General features: G+C 27.6%; 2 protein-coding genes, 1 long non-coding RNA gene and 1 other non-coding gene across 4 annotated transcripts in view; all 4 read right to left on the bottom strand.

Moving 5' to 3' along the window:
• Positions 1 to 3,985, bottom strand: part of LOC129917761 (solute carrier family 22 member 4) — a 36,513-nt gene extending 32,528 nt beyond the window's left edge. The window contains exon 1 of the mRNA XM_055997852.1: positions 3,408 to 3,985. Coding sequence (XP_055853827.1) covers positions 3,408 to 3,767 — 360 coding nt within the window. The 5' untranslated portion in view covers positions 3,768 to 3,985. The remainder of the gene's footprint in view (positions 1 to 3,407) is intronic.
• Positions 3,986 to 4,686: 701 nt separating this feature from the next.
• LOC129917762 (uncharacterized) lies at positions 4,687 to 11,415 on the bottom strand. The gene is made up of 3 exons (XR_008772856.1): positions 11,351 to 11,415; positions 4,801 to 4,854; positions 4,687 to 4,723 (listed from the first exon to the last, which is right to left on the bottom strand). It is a non-coding gene; the product is annotated as an uncharacterized LOC129917762 (long non-coding RNA).
• Positions 7,626 to 7,697, bottom strand: Trnaa-ugc (transfer RNA alanine (anticodon UGC)). The gene has a single exon. It is a non-coding gene; the product is annotated as a tRNA-Ala (tRNA).
• A 2,882-nt stretch (positions 11,416 to 14,297) lies between the features above and the next one.
• Positions 14,298 to 18,698, bottom strand: part of LOC129917760 (organic cation transporter protein) — a 64,243-nt gene continuing 59,842 nt past the window's right edge. Inside the window, exons 3-9 of the mRNA XM_055997851.1 lie at positions 17,986 to 18,138; positions 17,580 to 17,835; positions 16,218 to 16,485; positions 15,847 to 16,147; positions 14,889 to 15,069; positions 14,680 to 14,825; positions 14,298 to 14,588 (exon numbers count right to left, since the gene is read on the bottom strand). Coding sequence (XP_055853826.1) covers positions 14,460 to 14,588; positions 14,680 to 14,825; positions 14,889 to 15,069; positions 15,847 to 16,147; positions 16,218 to 16,485; positions 17,580 to 17,835; positions 17,986 to 18,138 — 1,434 coding nt within the window. The 3' untranslated portion in view covers positions 14,298 to 14,459. The remainder of the gene's footprint in view (positions 14,589 to 14,679; positions 14,826 to 14,888; positions 15,070 to 15,846; positions 16,148 to 16,217; positions 16,486 to 17,579; positions 17,836 to 17,985; positions 18,139 to 18,698) is intronic.

Genomic DNA, 18,698 nt, shown 5'->3' with positions numbered 1-18,698 from the left:
TCAAATTGTTATTACCATATTTATAAAAATTTATATAAAAAGAAATAATCCAGAACAGAAAGGAAGTTGTTCTTCCGTATTGTGGTTTTTTTTTTAGTTCAGATGCATTTAAAAAAGTATTTTGCTGATAGGTTTTTATCTCCTTTGAAGTTCATTGGCTTTCTTTGTAAGGATGTGATTATCTAATTTGAATACGGTTCTTGTATTATTTTTATATTTTATTAAAATAAAATGCATAAATCAATGCAAGTTGAGATAAGCCGACTTTGTTAATAAAAAATAAACTCATCAACTTGATTTGATTGGGTTGTGAGAGTAATTTAACAAGAATTTTATTTGCCTTAGTCGGAATGTATGATATTTAAATAAAATAAATGCTACTGACTGGTTGTTTTTGCTTATTTTACTCTATATGACGTGTTATGAATTTATAAAACCAAAAATAATTTGGTAATTTTTCTGTAATAGGAATTATTTTTATATATTTTTATCAGGGAAACTCATTAAATAAAAATTAATTTTTAATTAGTTTTTTTTTTAAATTATAAATAAAGATATATTCAAATTGGTGTCTTGTCTCTAAAATATTCACTTGAGCTCTTTAAAAACTGATTTTTAATGTAATTTTTTTTGTAAAACAGATTTTGCATTTTATGTAAGTTTGACAATAAGAGCAAGTACATGCGACGCAGTCGTATAATTAATTTTGTTTTTTATTTTAAGTGAGATTTACGTACTAGTACGTGATATTCAAAGTAAAATTTAAACAATACATTAACATGCATTTAAAAAAATACACTTTTTTGATAATAAATATCACAATTTCTCTTAAAAGCACGTGCAAGAAAATTAAGAATTTTTTAAAGTGTCTGTTTCTTAGGAAAAAAAATAATAATCGAATATTTAAGTCTGAAAAACTGAGCATGACTAAAAATAAACTTGACTAGGCAAAGTAATAATCATTTTTAGCAAAAAAACAAAACCGACTTCCATGGATCAAAACTGGGTTTTATGGTTTTTAAAATAGTTCCTATGGCTAAAAGTGAACGAAATTGAAATGGGACCACACTGCAGCCACCAGCTTTCCAATACAAAAAGAATTATCAAAATTGGTTCACTCAGTCCAAAGTTATGCGGTAACAAACATAAAAAAAAAAAAAAAAAAAAAAAAAAAAAAAAACAGACGAATTGAATACCTCCTCCTTTTTGGAAGTCGGTAATAAAGTAAATAATTACCAGTCTTTTGAGTCAAAAAATTCAGATTACCGGGAAAGTTTAAGTGAGGTTTTTGGTTCGTCCATTTCCACATTTTTATAATAACAACTCGAATATTTCCCACATACAAATTTGCAAATTCAGCAAATATTTAGCTTAAGATCTTAAACATATTTGAGCGTATTCATAACCGTTGTTTTGTTTACCTTTAGACAACTGTGATTGTTTTAATCGTGAATAATGTGATATTTATTTTTATTAAATAAAGCATATTTTTGAATAAATTTAAACATCTAATGAATAAGTTATGTCTTAGGTCCGTCTCCTTCAATGAACAGTACCTAATTTTAAATTTTGTTTTATGGAAAAAATATACTTATTTGGTAAAAACTACCAAGCTAATGCTTATTTTTAAGACCACTGGTTTAACTGTAAAGTCTGGAACGGAAACCATTTTTAGAAATTGGTAATTTTTCAATTGAAGAAAATGTTACTCATACGCCATAGTGACCATAAAAAATTTAAATTGTATGAAAATAAAATTAAAACTATCCAGTACTCATCTCCACCACTCTGTGCATTAATGGACTATCCTAATCAAGTAAAAATCAATTTTTTTTTTTTTCTAAAAATAATATCTAAACTTTGAATTAAAAATAAAATTAAATAACGACTGTTGTAGATGAATTTTTTGTTTTTAACTCTTAAATAACTTTGATAACTTCGTATATATATTTTGTGCTAGATTATATAGATTTTCTTGTTAACTAAAAAAATATCACGACACTATTTCAATACGAGCAATTACTCACAAAATTTCAGCACTTTAAAAACTTTAAAAAAGTAAAGCGTTGAAATAATCATTTAGCAAAAAAAAAAAAAACACCTCTTAAACGCCGAATTAATTGAAATGATTTTTTGAAATTATTTTTTACATAATTATTTAACAGTCAAAAATATAAAATTACGTTCTTGATAGAAAAATGTGTTATCTACAAAAATTTCCATGACATTTTTCTCCAGTTTAAAGTATTTCAACCTTTAAGCTAAATTTTGTATCAAAGCTCTAGCTCTTAAAACCAGTTTTAAGGATGAATTTTAAATGAATAGTGTCCTTTAAACGAGTCTCAAGAGCTAGAAAATTTCAAAAAATATTAACTGATCGCTCGTATCGAAAAAAATTGTTAGGGATCTTCTTGTATAGATTAATTATGTCTATTTAATGAGTGTATTTTTTGCTAATTTTACTTCTAGATCTTATGTAAAAATATTTGGCGTATCAAATTGAAAATTTTTGTATTTCGCTTAACATCTAAACTTAATACCTACACACACGCAAATAAGTACCTATACTTTCTAGATATTAAACGCCAGTTTTATGATAAATAATAAAGTATTTACCTAGACCTATATTTTTAAATTAATTGACACTTAAGTTTCCAATGCACCTTAAGTGCCACTTACTCTAATCTAAAAATTGCCCTAAAACCTTTAGGTATTATGAACTAGAATCGGTTATTAATTCAGTTTATTTCTGCTAAATAATTAAGTTAATGGTTTATTAAATCTGCATCATACATATTAAAAAAAAAACCTATTAAAATATCATTTTTCATTTGACTAAACTAAATTCACTCAAAAATGATTGGCACAATTTCCTTAAACTTACATAGTTCACTCTTAACCTTCTTCATTTTTATTCACTTTCCACAAATTTTCGCTAAGACTTCGTATTATTGTGACCATCAAATTTGCTAATTTGCAATTTTTTGTTTTACCTTAATTTAGACCCCCTTTGGCTTGCCTAAGGGTTATAAAAAGATCTAAATTTTGTACTTCCTTAGGAAATAATATTGCATGAATTTTATGTCTTAATTTGAGCTTATTAAAGCTCCCATTTAATTATTTCTTGTGTTGATACCTGCGAGCAAAAAACTGTTGTTCCGCACACACAAAAGCAATGATAATTTCATTGATCCTCTCATCTTTTGACATAAATAACTATAAGATTTCAAAAAAAAAAAAAATTTAAAACTCTTAACACTGCTAATACAGCCTTATAATCTAAACTTCGACTTCTTGAGACCCTTCACTAAGTTTCTTCTTAAATTTAATAAAACAGATCCATTAAAAACTGTCTTTCATTCTTTCTTGTCACATTTTAGATTAAAATTTCTGAAACAAACACTCACCTGAAAAACAAAAGAAAATATATGAAAAGTTGTTGGCACTTCGAATAAACACAAAATAAATGTCCAAACAAATTGCCACCATCCAAAGTGTCCAATGTAATTGGATATAATATCACTATCAATATCTTCGCTAAGATCCTTGATAACTTCACAAGTTGGTTGTGGTGAAACACCATCAGGCACATCCAATTTAATAACATCACTTTTCCGCAAATCTTCGGAATTCCGGCGGAAATCAATTGAAATTACACTTATTTCCGGAGTTTTGGGTTGTTTCCGTTGATCCCAATAAGCTGGACCAGATTTTTCAACACCGTTGTGTGTGAATGTTAACGTACCACGCCGAAGGACACCGCTCATTTTTTTTTTTTTTTTTTTTTTTTTAATTTTTTTTGGAAATGATTTTATTAATATTTTTTGGAAGAAAAAAATATTTGTTTTGAACCGGTATGAATGCGGCGCAACGGTTGCAAACAATATGAAATGTTATCCGGGATGAAATGCGGCTTATAACTACTCAACGACGACAACAACGTTGGTTGGCGTTTGGTTTGGCGGCGCGCAACAGTGAGAAAATTCTTGTCTGCATTTGAAGTATTTTGTATAAATGAAGTGAAGTCAAGTAAAGTGAGCTTTTTTTTTCATTATTTCATTTGCAATTGATCGCTTTATATTATGCTTTCAAGTATCACAAAAGTGTTTGAATTTATTATTTGTGTTTTTGTTTTACAAGCTTGCTTAAAAGCTTTAGATAGTTGATCAAATCTTTGTAGATTTCTGATTGTGTTGTATGGAGAAGGGGCTGATGTACTTAAGGCTTTGTTAAGGTCGATTTAGTGAGCAAACTTTTAGATACTAAACACCAAATAGATAGACACAATATTGCAACTTGAGATTGGCGCCGGTAATATGAGAATAAGTAGCTAAATGAGTCGTAGATACCTGCTGTAATAGATCATTGGCTGGCCTCTTCTCCAAATATATTGTTGTAAAATGTTCGTTCTTGTTGATTCTCATGAAATCGTATGACCAAAGTGTTTTGTTGTTTTTTTTTTTTTCTGTTTTTGCTTATTCACCTATTTCCGTGCAATTTGCATAAAAATGCACGACTTTCTGAAATTGGAATATTTTCAATATTTTAGAATCAAAAATCCATATCGAAATTTTTCAAATTTGAGTTCAAGACGATAATTAAGAGCAGTTTTTCGTTTATATTTAATTATATGAGAACTTCGTGAGATCACATCTTGAAATATTTTTTTTCGAAACCATAAAATGACCCGTTTTAGTGAGACAACTACCGTTATTTAAAAGCTCTATAGAAAACACTTGTAGACCTCATAATTAATATTTTGTTAAAACGGTAGACAGAATGGAGTTTCCTGATACATACCTTACCTTATTATAGTTTGATTCTTTCTTGTGTGTTCTCATTCGTGTTTTATGCCTATAAATAAAAATAAACAAAACAAAAGTAAATCAAATCACATTCTTACGAGGTACATACATGAGTAAACAAAGATAGTCTGTTTTATTGCATTTATTGATGTTAATAAGTAGTGTTGACAGGTGAAAATTTTGACGGTCATCTAGTAAAGTTATGAGAATAAAACGATGAAAAAAAAAAACAAATAAGGACAAACAAGAGCCGAATAATAGATAAATGTGTTTATTGCGGATTTCAACGAATTTCTTTGCTAAATTAATTCCCTAAAAATTTTAATTTCTATTCAAAATTAAAATAATAACTAAAAGTCATTGAAGTTATACATTGAAATCATTAAATGTTGAAACAGTTTGATTAATTTTAAGTATAGCAAATAAATAATCAAAATATTTAACTAAAAATAGAAGATCAACTTTTTCGATTGGCTTTTATTCAAAAATTAAATTTAAAAATTAAAAAAATTATAAAAAAAAAATACTTGATTATTAGATGATTTTGGCTTAAAATGTTGAAAACAAAATATACATAGGTATTATTACATAATTAAAAATTAAAAAAAAATGTGTAGTTCAATTTTCTTTTCAAAATTTTGAGTTTGGAAATATATTTTTCAAAAAATATTAATTAAAACAGATTAGTTTAAAAACAAAATGCAAGAAAAAGTTACTGGATTTAAAAAAAGGTAGGCATAGTACGTTATTGTAATTGTAAGTAAAACCTTTGATTTTTAGTAATCAAGGGGCACGGTAGTGCCCAGCCAAGTTCTCTAGCAACTTTGGCACTACACCCTTATTTACAGGAAACAACTCAGGCCATTTTCGACCCTCCTCTAACTTCCACACCAAAGATGCCAGAAATTTCAAACTCGCTACATTTGTTGAACTCGCCGAACCCAAATTCCTCACAAAATTTCAGCTTCTTACGATGAATAGTTTCTGAGATAAAGGACTTCAAAAATCGCGAAAACCGTAACTGACTCACTGACTCACTGACAGATCATCAAAATTATGGAGACCTTCCCGCTATCGTAGAAACTTGAAATTTTACATGGTGATAGGACTTGTGGTGTATACAAAGGAAAAAATCGAAAGTTTGAGATTTTCAATTTAAGGGGCGTGGTAATCGCCCATTTTCGCCGAATTTTCATAAATTATTATAGAGCACTTCTGATTGTCGTAGAATCTTGAAATTTGGTAGAATGGTAGAGCTGGTAATTTATACAAAGGAAAAAATTTAAAGTTTGAGAATTTCAGCCAGGGGGCGTGGCAACCGCCCATTTTCACTGAATTTTCATCAAATATAGAGATTTTCAATTCTACAGCCATACCTTGCAAAAAGTAGTGAAATCACAACAAAAACATTATAGTTAAAAAAGAGCCAAGTTATCCTATGTTGAAATTATGCTGGCACAAAAAGTATTGAGATATAAAAGTGTACCAAGTTCTAAAGCTTGGGTTCAAATTCGTATCAATAAAATTTTGATTGTTTACTTGGCAAATTTTTGAAATAACTTTAAAAATCGGTATTTAAAACAAAAATTGTCAAGTAAGCAATCAAAATTTTATTGATACGAATTTGAACCCAAGCTTTAGAACTTGGTACACTTTTATATCTCAATACTTTTTGTGCCAGCATAATTTCAACATAGGATAACTTGGCTCTTTTTTTAACAGTAATGTTTTTGTTGTGATTTTTTTTTCAAGATAAGTCAAGTTTTTAGAAAGTACAAGAATTTTCAAAAAAAAAAAACAATACCTACCAAATAATGTCAAAATTGAAATAACCTCAAATTTAATTCAAAATTACATTAAAATTATTTTAATATACAAAGCTTGCAATTCTACCCAAAGTTTACTTACCTAAATGCATTTTGAAAATTTTTAGTAATATTTAATTTTAAATTTTTCGTAATAATGAAAAATATTTTTCATTAATTAATAATAAATAACTTACATTAAAAAATAAAATAATAAACATGATACAAAAACTACAATTTTTTAGCTTCACTCGATAAATCCGTGCTTTGGGCAGCTCTTATTGATTCATTCTCTATTTTAAAAGCCGGTTCTTCAAATTTTCATATAAATTGAGCAATGATGCGCTTATCTTTTTATCTACCAAAAAAACCAAAACATTTATCGGTTTCAACAGGTAATTGAAGAAACAAACTTTTCTAAGCCTTATGGACTGTGTCCCATTTGCCAAACTCGTGAGTCAGAGAAGTGTGGCTTACATAGCTTTTGACAGTCTTACGATTTATGTGTCTTCATATCTTTTTCAGACAGACAGTCTTGTTTTGCAAAGCCAGAGATGGCATCATGAAGCAAAACGGGTTTTATGTTGTGGTAGGTTAAGTCTTACTTTCAATTTCTGTTTTTTTTTTTTTAAGCTGGTTATGATCTGTATAAACAAAACTTCAATCCACGAGTTAAAACATGTGCCCATATTGTAGCGATGATAGAATGCTAATTGAATAACTAAACATTTAAATTTCTTTCAATTGATTTGATTAGTTGTTGATTTTGATAAGCAATTTGCATTTGCACGATAAACTTGTTGATAAAGATTGATTTATTGATTGATCCACATACTCACCTGGTAAGTATTTTAATTTCTTTTACTTCAAAGTAAACTTTGAATTTTTTAATTGATGAAGCAAAATATTTCCCCATTATCGCAAAAATCGAGAGTTGCTCTGGTTGAATGAACTTAAAGTAAATATTTCATCCATTCACATTTTCAAACATTGAAAAAAAAAAAAATAAAAAACTTGGAGATGCCGGGGATCGAACCCGGGGCCTTTCACATGCAAAGCGAACGCTCTACCACTGAGCTACATCCCCAGATGAATGTCAAGTGTCGTAGTGTATTTTTGTTATCAGATTATCACATTCAAATGGAGGTACACACCTGGAATACCTTAAAGTAAAAATGACACGTATTTTGCTGTCTTAAATAAACTCATTTTTATTCAATACGAGAGTTAAAATTACTTTTATATTTGAATTAAAGCATGTTGTTGTATCTACATTGAACAAATAATTTCGATTGGTTGTGTATGGTGGAATTACTGTCAATTGGAGTCTATGCTAATTTGAAATTTGTACTATCGTATCAGAAAATGTTTAAAGATAGCATATTTTAAGGCGTAAGCGTTTCAATTTAAAATTGGAACAGGGTGATACATTCTCTTAATAACACTGGTCGGCAACGAAAATGGAGCTTAAATCAAACCATACTTTTCTATAGGACTTTTGTGTGCTGATTCCGAATCTGTAGTCAAAATTTCACTGGCACGTCAAGTTTTCGAAATATTTAAATATTAACAGGTGAAAAACGCGTTTTTGTGGTACTTTTGGCGTTGAATTTCATCACCGTTAAATTTTTTTTCGCAAAACTACATAATGCAATATTCAAAAGCCAAAATTATTTTTTTCTAAAAGATATTTGGTATAGAAAGGTATGATATCTCAAAATCTTGGTGGTTAAAATATGTAACTTATGGTTTTTGAAGCAGATTTGAAGTAAATTTCAGTTTTCGACTCCTGGGGTCGAATTACGGCATACGTTCGTTAACGAATGGTTGCTATGTGTCCCTATCGTTTCCTAATAATTAAATAGAGACAGAAATAGTCAAAACGATAACGAATGATCGTAATCGTGTGCCGTAATTCGACCCCTGGTTCGGTTGAAAAAATAGCAAAATATTACGGAAAAATAATATTTTTAGATCAAATGTCAAAAAAAATAGTTTTTGGGACTTTATAGCTAAAATTGTGATGAGCAGAGCTCAAAAACTAGACTTGATGGAAAAAATCTGTAAACTGTTTTGAATTCAGCACACTCAAGTTTATTAAAATTAAATTACAGAGTTCTTTCTCCCGACTGTTTTTGTTTTTTTTTTTGCTGACCAGTGTAATTATAAAACAGTAGGTAGGTATGGAAATGAATGGTGTTTCTTCATAAGAAAATATTAATTACTTTTGTATTCATATACGAAATAAGTTGTATAAAAAAATGGTATAAAAAAGTTTTAGCGAATTTTGAGCTTCAAAATTTTAAATTTAATTTACTAAATTTCTTGTTTTACAATTTGTTTACTACCCATTGAAACCAATAAAATGGTGGCCAAATCGTAAATGTTTTACTACCAACTCTCACAAGGTATCATAAAAAAGAATTTGAGATTGGTTAAAAGTGCTATTTTTCAGCAGTTTTTCATCTTTCGAGGAATTGAAATATCCTTTTTTCCTATTTTTTTTTTAAATGCATTGATTGCTCATCGTCGTCACGAATGCAGAATTCCGCAAAGCTAATCGAGTGTTCACCTTGAGGGTTTGTTGGTTCCCGATTCAAAATCAGCTGGAGACAGGCTTGAGAAACAAACCAAAAATTCAAATGAATTACCAGGTACTCATGCGCAGACAGTAGGCAGCAAAAATGTTGACAAAAATTTGGTTCAGGAAGGAAGTTGTTGAAGGAGGAGCTTTAAATGTGTTGCAAAGGGACTTTAACTTTTGGGTTCAATGTATGTGCAGTGCTTTTAAAAAAATGCACATAACTTAAATACCTACTCCTATCACATGGTTGCCTGGTGTTTCTTTAAAAAAAGTCATCATTTGGACCGGAATGTTATGTTTATAATACTTATCAAGAACGAAGAAAAATAACAAAAATAATACTTATCACGTTCATGAGTGTAAAGGTTTTTTAAGTCCTGTTTCACTTGTGCTTACCTTTTTGTCCTTTTTCAAATATTGTCCAGAAAAAAATGTTTAGATTTATACTAAGTAAAAAAAAAAAAAACAACAACAATTCACTCACATTGTTTGATTTTATTTTTCAATAGAGCTATTACATCTAACATACTTTTTTTTTGTGTAACACTTTGTTTGTATTTTTTTTTTATAATATTATTGACATTTATTTTAACTTTTATACTCAAATTTTATTTATACAACATAAAAAAAAACTTAACAAATCTTAATTAAGTACAACATAGATTTTTTTTTATTTTATGTAGATTTAAATAACAAATTAGGAAAATTTAAAAACAGAAAATAACAACAAATTTAATTTCTAAAAGTTTAAGATGAAAATATTATGCGTAAATCGTTTTAATTTTTATTCGTAAATTTCAATTTTTTTTCAAAATTTTGAATTTCCTCAAAATAAAAGAAAAATCATCTCAATAACATAGCTTAACATACATACATAGAAATAAGTACATTACATTTACATACATACAATGGATATTTTTTTTAGATATAATTTTACCTATAAATATTTCTTTGCTTAAACATAAAACAAAATTAAAATAAATTATAATTATAATTTTCAACATTAATAAATGCATTTTGTTTTGTTTTAAATATAAATTTTTGTTTATATATAATTGACAATACAAATCTAACTTTCAATAATTATTTAATTAACTTTAATTGACTACACTTTTACATTTACACATTTAATTTATATTTATTCTTTTTTTTTTTTATATAATTATGATAATTTTGTTTTTTTTTTTTTTATTAAATTTTATAGTAATTTAATAAAAAATTTTGAACAGTTTAATGTTTTGTGTATTTTTCTGTTTTAAGTGATATTTTATTTCACTGGATTGAACTTTGTTTAAAAATGTTTTTTTTGTTTGTTTGTTTGTATAATTCTATTGTTTAACTGTATTTTTGTATTAAAAAAATGTCTTACACAAAAAAGGACCTGCCTGTTTTGTAATATAAATCCTTAATATCTAGTATTTATTTTTTTGTTGTATGTAATCTATTGTGTAAGGGATATGTTTTCAACTTGTTTATTAGTAAATATAAAAAAATAATTAATTAAAAAGCACCTTTTCTGTTTTAAACAAATGGACATTAAATAAATTATTATTATTATTTTTTAATTTAACAACAACAAAACAAAATAAAATATTATATAACAAAAATTACCTGGGACTAAGAAATATTTTTGGACCAGCCAAAAATTTTATTTATCTATTTATTTATGGAGACATTTAGATTTATGGATATTTGTTTTGTTTTTTTGTTGAAATATACACAATTTTGTTTTTTTTTTGTTTGCTTATATTTATTTTTGTGTTTTTGTGTTTTTTTTTTTCTGTAAAGACATCGATTATTATGAGAATGTTTAGTTAGAAACAGTTTTGTCAAGACCAACAACTTAATTTATTGTATAGACCACGAATTTATAATATATACGAATATATAAATTATTTAACAATATGAATCTACATATTTTATTTTTCTTTTTAACAACATTTATCTTATTAGTTTTTTTTTTTCAGAAATATTTTTTTATTGTTTTTCTCAATTTTTTAAATTTATTTTGTTTGGTATATTTTTTTTTTTTTGAAAATATTAAAATTATGTAAATAAATTTTTTAGTTTTACTTATTTTTGTGTTTTTAGTTTCAATTTTTATATTGAGAAACTACTTTTTGCTTAAAATATAATGATTTTTTTATGAGACTCACATTTAATCTGGATATGGATATTATTTATTGCATTGTTTGCTTGTGTGATGTTTTTTTTAATTTTTGTTTGAAAATAATATAAATTCACCTAACATCTGAAAAGAAAAAAATAAAAAAAAAATTAAATACCTAAAGTTATAAATTGCTTATTTTAAATTTAATTTTTTTGTTAATTTGTCAATTTTGATATAATATTTTTATTTTCCTCCAAAACCAAAAAATGTTTGACAGAAAAAAAAAATTGACAATATTAAACGGTTCATTTCAAATTCAGCATTAAATAAAAAAAACTCTTATTTGTATTACCTGGGATCGGGTCAAAATTCTGGCTTCAAAATTCTGCTTTTCAAAATTCTGCTTTTTTAACGAAAATTCTGTTTTTCAAAATTCTGTTTTTTTTTCTGTTCTGCTTTTCAAAATTCTGCTTTTTAAAATTCTGCTTTTAAAAATTCTGCCATTATTATACTTAACAAAAAATTCTGCCTATTCTGTTTTTTTTTTTTTTATAGCATATGCGTTGACTAAAGAAAAATACACCTCATTAATGTAATTCAACATTGGTACTTTCCTAAATTTTTTTGTTTAAGTGTCGCAAATATTTTTTAAAATGCATAGACTGATTTTCTTTAAATAAATTCTATAAATTATTGGAACCGATGTTGTTTGATACAAAATATTCCTTTTCTTATTCAAATTTGTGAATATTCATCTTTATTTGATAAATTAAAAAATTTTGAATTATTTTCGGAAATTTTTAGTATTAAAAACCTTTTCTTAATATTTTCAAATTTAATGACAATATTAATATTTTCAAAGAATGACAAATTACTAAGGTAAGTAATCATTTTTCAAGAAGTTGATTTTACAGAATTCGGCAAAAAATTAAAAAAGGGTTTGGAAAATGTTAAAAAGCGCGCTCTTTTTAACATTTTCCAAACCCTTTTTTAATTTTTTTGCAGAATTTTGAAAAACAGAATTATGAAATGCAGAGTTTTTAATAAGAGAATTTTGAAAAACAGAATTTTGAAAATCAGAATTTTGAAAGCGGAATTTTGACAAAAGAATTTTGACCCCGGCAGAATTTTGACCCCAACCCGTATTACCTATCTAAATAAAAAAAAAAATAAATTATATTATATGACAGAGTTAAAAAAAAGAAACAAAAAAATAATGGAATCCCGCAAAGCTAATCACAAAACATGAAAAGATTAGAAGTGATAACCTAACACATGCTTGTGGATAGATTTGAAAATAAGTTACTGAAGGCCCGGCAGATCGCTTGTTTGAAAATAACATTTCTGTCATTTTTGTTGCTAAACGATTTTAGAAATCAGCAGGAGATAGATTGGCTTTGGAAACAAGAAAAAATTCAATTGAATTACCAGGCAGTCATAAGCAGACAACAGGCATCCAAAATGTGGGTGGAATTTAAAGAAACTAAATTGGGTGTATCCATTTCAAGACGTTTACATGGCTTTGTAGTTGAGGGAGGAGCTTTGAATTTGCGCAGTAATGCTTTTAAGAACACTCACATAACTTAAATTCCTATTCCTATCACATGGTTGCCTGGTATTTTTTTTTTTTTTTAATTTCGTCATTTGGACCGAATTAGGTTTGCCTGCAATTCTTACAAAAATTATTTTGTTCAGTTAAATTATTGTATTTAAATAGGAAAGTCCTAAACGATGTTCTTTGGATGCTGAACACGTATTTGAACTTTTATAGTCTTTCCATGTTTTTTTTTTACAAACTGGCTGTATTGCCGATCTTTAAAGGGGACCTCTGCATCATTTTCTATTCACAGCGCCAAGAAGGATTTTGCGCAAATGTTGGGTGGACCCCTTGTACAGGGTCACAGCTTTATTTTATTTTGATTTAATTTGATATTAATTTTCCAAAGAAGAAAAACAAAAAGTAAAATAAAACAAAACCAAATTTTTGAAAACAGAATAATGATTTTTTTGATATTTTGGTTTAAGGTGTAGATCAATAATTTATTTTGTTTTTTCAATTTGTTTTTTTTTTTTTTTGAAAAATTAAAAATTATGCAAACAAAAGTTTTGTAGTTTTTTTTTTGTGTTTTTTTTAGAAACTACTTTTATAATAAACGGTACAGACCATATAGAACCTTTTTTTTTAATTTCTCAATTTATCCCAAACTGATATACCATTAATATACATACATAACTTCAATATAAATCAGCCATTAAATTTTGAAAACTAAATTTTGTATTTGAAAAAAATTGCCTTTGTTTTTTTTTTTTGAAAAAACCAAATTTTTTAAATTTAATTGCTATAAAATGTCATAACAAATTTTAATTATATTTTTCAAAACTTGGTACAGATAATTTTTACGTAATTCCCTAGGACCATTTTTTTATTTTTTTAATATCTCCAATTTAACGCATATCTCCCATATAACGTTTTCCAGATATTTCAAATTTCTCAAAAACGGCTCTAACGATTTCGTTCAAATTTGGTGTGCGCAGTACTCTTATTGATTCTAACTAAACTGCATTTTTAGTTTTTCTCAAAAAATGCCGAGAGCGGAAATATGGCGTTGCCGTTTTTCAAAAATTGACATGTTTTTTAAGTTCATATATTTCATCAAAGCATAAGTCAATTTTTTCAAAATTTACAGACATCATAGGTATTGAAGTGTAAAATGTAAAAAAAAAATTTAAAAAAAAAAGTTTTTCAAAAAATATTTAAAAAATTGAATTTTTTTAACTTTCGATTTTTTTTTTTTTGTTTTTATTTTTTTTCTCCACAAAATCTTAAATTTCCAATAGATATTTAAGATAAAGATGCTTTGAACTACAAGAGCAAGTACGTGCGACCCAGTCGTGCATTTTATTTTTTTTAACCTCAAGCCCTGCAAAATTCTAGATTCTTCGATTTTTTATAATTTAAGATTTTTGTTGTTATTTCAGAATGACGACGCACGTTCAGCGATCAATTCAAAAATGTACTTTATTACCCTTAAGTAATTTTGTTCGAAACTGTATATTGACACATATCAACAATTGTTTCCCCAACTTGCATTCGATGGCAGCGGTTGTAAATGAATAACACGAACAGTTGAAATATGATTCCCTCCAAATCAAACTTACTTTTCTTCAGGCGGATGCTGCTTAGTATGTTGTTTCATAGTTTCAGGCAGGAACAATACAACCACACCGCCGAATATACTCCAGGCGGTTAGTAATGTCATTAGCAGATGGCTTTCGATTTTTGTCTTAAATTAAAAAAAATATGAAATTAGAAGCTGGCAATAACTTTCTTATTCCATTTAAATGGAAATGTTATGAATTTAAATTGAAAAATACCAGCAATGACAAATATGGTGTCAATATTAACGCCAATCCAGCAGCAACATTACAAGCTCCAACACCAACATTACGTATCGCCGTTGGATACAATTCAGCAGTATAAACTGGCATAATAGTGTTTCCAGCACTAATTGTGAATTTTCCTATACAAAAAAAAAAACAATAATTTTCAAAAAAAAAACAAATATTCTGAAATCGTCACTTACCAATCATCAGGAATGTAATTTTCAACCAAAGTATATCATCCTGACCTTCAGTTATTGCCGCACACAAACATGCAATACCAGCACCAACCAATGTCCCACAGAAAAGCCATTTCTTGCCAACTTTCATAATGATATACATAGCAATGGCAATCGCAGGAATTTCGACTAGACCAGCTAAAGCCTATAATTCATAATTCAATCATATAAAAATTAAAATTTTTTTAAAAATTTATTTTTTTTTTATATATTTATAATCGTTTAAGAAAAAATTTCATTCTAATTTATTATAGCTAGACCCAAAAACACAAACAGAAATCAAGAGCGACATAATTCGGGCAAAAAGCCAGCCCTCTGAGTATAACTTTTTGAAATTCCAACATTAATAGTACACTGACGTCCGAAATGACGCACCATCAATTAATTCTCACGCAAAGATGAAATATTAACGCGCAGATCATTCATAGCAGACGCGAAAACCGATGATAATGACCGGCACAAGACAGTATCGTAATCTCTACGATTAGTCTGCGATCACTTTCGGTTTTATTTTGGCAAACAAACACGCTTTGAATTTCTTGCATGAAGGCATTTTCTGGCAAATGTACTTAAAAATTATGATCGATAAAGTAGAAATTCGTGTTGGAACGGACTCTGACAGTCAGTAGGAGGAAGAGAAGATTTTTCTTTGAAACGATCCATGACAACAGTTGTCATTAACAAGAACAAGAAGAATCGTTTTAAATCTAACATGACATCTGTTAAATTTAATCATTTTTAAGTAAATTTTAGAAAAAAGAATCTTCACTCACACCAATCTTTTTAAAAGTTGAAGCAAACACTATTGACGAATTTTTGATCTAGTATTTCCAGATTTTATAGAACAAAAAAATTGGCCTTTTCAAACTTCTCCAAACTCTAAAAACTTCTTCACTATGCCAAATTTTACAAAAACACTTACCGAATTCAAGTAAACATTTCCACCAAACGTGTTCATATTTAGAATCAATCCATAATAGACCAAATTCATTGTGAACCAGATTAGCCAAAAACATATCGTTATCCTTCGCAGATATCTCGATCGGAACAAACACCAAAAATCATGACGTGTACTCTCCTCTTGCACCGGAGGCGTTAATATCTTTTCATAATTCTCTGGCAGTTGACGTCCATTAAATGCAGCCGCACTTTCGACAATTTTTTTAACTTCTTGCACACGTCCTTTGCATAAAAGCCAACGTGGTGATTCTGGAACAACAAACCTTAAAAAAATTGATAAAAATTTGTATAAGTTTTATAAGGATCTGTAAACTATATAGTTTTTATTTTTACCATAAAAAGCACAAAAATATACCAGGAAAACCAATACAAAGTTGTAATTTTTGATAATCCTGTGTCAAATAGGCAATTCCTGATATTAACATATAGGATATTGGCAGTGGAAATAAATTGTACATTCCGGCAATAGTTCGCCATTTGCCATCGACATATTCAATGGCTAAAATTAATCCGGCATAGGTTACCGAAACAGATACCAGTCCGAGGAGGGTTCTCAATATTAAGTACAATTCAAATGAATTGGCAAAATACAATGCTAGACCTGCAAAATATAGAAAAAAAAAAAACAAAAAATAAAAAAAAACGATGAACGAGACGGATAAAGTTGATGGATTTATGACCTTTAAGTATTTTTTTTTTTTTTAGTTTTTCAAAAATAGATTCATATAGTGAGAAGGGCGATTCAAGTGTTTGAGGAAATCAAATGTCAATGTCATTTGTTTGTATAAAGTGTTATAGGTTAGATAGTTGGTTGGGGCTGGTTTGCACACAAGCACATTGCACTTGTGGACAAAGGTCGTAGCCTTTCGATGGTATAAACCCAGCAGCAGAGGGATTATAATTGGAAAAATCAAGGATAACTACATTTTTTTATAGCTATATATTTTTTTTTTTTTTGATTTTGTGTATAAAAATAGAAATTATAATAGATCATTCGTTTCAAGTTGAAGTGATTGCAGTGAGGTGTTGTTTAAAAATACCAATGTGAGGTAAAATGGGATTCTCTTTGCTGACCATAGTTCATTTCCATTTAAATATGGGAATATGATTTTTAAAGTTTATTAATAGGTACAAGACCTTTTCATGAAATCTATTTGTATCGTAGATTTAGGTACCTACTACAAAACCCGAAAATACAATTACAGAATCCGTTCTTAGTGACAATATGTGTATGAAAATTTCCATTACGAAATAATTCAGGTGTCGTTATTTATCGTTGGCAAATCGTCGATAAAAAGTTAGTGTAACTTGCTAAAGAGGGTCATTCGAATTCATGAGAATCAACAAGAACGAACATTTATTGAAAACTCGAACTCAAGCTGAAGTAGTTTAATTGAACAGCAAATTTGCACTGATTTTTGAAACGGATTAAATAATAAAAAATCTCATTTGTTTATTTATCTTCTGTCAAGAATCAAAAGCCTTGAGAGGAGTTTTATTTTATTTTTATTGTGAAAAAAGGAATTATTGAAAAATGTTTTTACCTTTAAAAAAAAAATTAATCAATAAACAAATTTCTTCTTCAGCTATAGAATCTATAAGTATCTATAAATATTATTGAAATCAAATTCTAATTACCTTTAGGTAAATCCTACATATTTTTTTTATTAAATAAGAAAAAAAAAGAAAACTTACCAAAAATTGTCTGCAGCACTGCTGATATGAATAACATGGTTTTCCTACCAAATTTATCTGACAAATAACCAGATAAGATGCCACCTGAAGCGACTCCCAACAAAAAGAACATCTCTGCAACATTTTTAAGATATTCTTTGTCACAGACTAAATTCCATTCTGATGTCCATGTATTGCCGAGATCATCATTCATATCATATTCCCAGGATGTACATGCTATTCTTGTGTTATTGTGTGGAATGTCTGGTAGATTGTCCTTTTTTTATAGAAAAAAAAAGATAGAAATGAAATACAATTTGAATACATTTATTTATTTAAGAAGATACAATAATTCAAAAGAAAATAAATATGAAGATATAAAATGATTTTATTTGTACCTAGAGATGAATAATAAATTTCAACTTACCTCCATGTTTGAATTTGAGGAAAGTGATATGCTATAATAATCATAGCCAACTTGATAGCAATTGTCTTTTGAATCACTAAAATTTCGCCACACATCAACGGGAATGGAACGAAGGTTTTCTGGTCGATTGCACCAAAAATTTTTATTGGCGGCCTAAAATTAAAAACAAAAAAAAATAAAATTAAAATTAAAGTAAAGCTTAAATATTGTAACAAAATTCTTAAAAAATTTATCCATTACACAAGTTTTTTGTATGTTTATGTGTATTAAGGAAATTTTATAAAATATTTAATTTTTGTATTACTTTTTTTTAAGTTTAAATAAATTTTAAAAATAGAAAATGCTAGTATCTATTATTTTTTGCAACTCTATAACCTAAGCGTAATTTTTATCAGAGTTAGCTCATATTTAAACCATAAATTCACCAATATTCAAGCTTTTGACGTTTATATGTATGTACACATAGAAAGAATAACACAAGGAATAACTTTACTTCTGGTATATTTAATCATATAATATAGTTAATTATACCAGAAATAAAGTTAAATAAACCAGGTGTCAAGTTATCCAAAAATAGATAAGTGTAGCAGTTTGAGACCAATTAACGGATCATCTACATATATTATCGAGTAGTTCTACTTTCCAGGCATTCTTTCGGTACTTTTACCTTTTTTTACCATCTTGAGCTTAACACCAAACTACCGAGCAGCTCT

The sequence above is a fragment of the Episyrphus balteatus genome, chromosome 4 (genome assembly GCF_945859705.1).
Source record: "Episyrphus balteatus chromosome 4, idEpiBalt1.1, whole genome shotgun sequence".
Classification (NCBI taxonomy): Eukaryota; Metazoa; Arthropoda; class Insecta; order Diptera; family Syrphidae; genus Episyrphus; species Episyrphus balteatus.
This window is presented reverse-complemented; position numbering and strand designations above follow the sequence as displayed.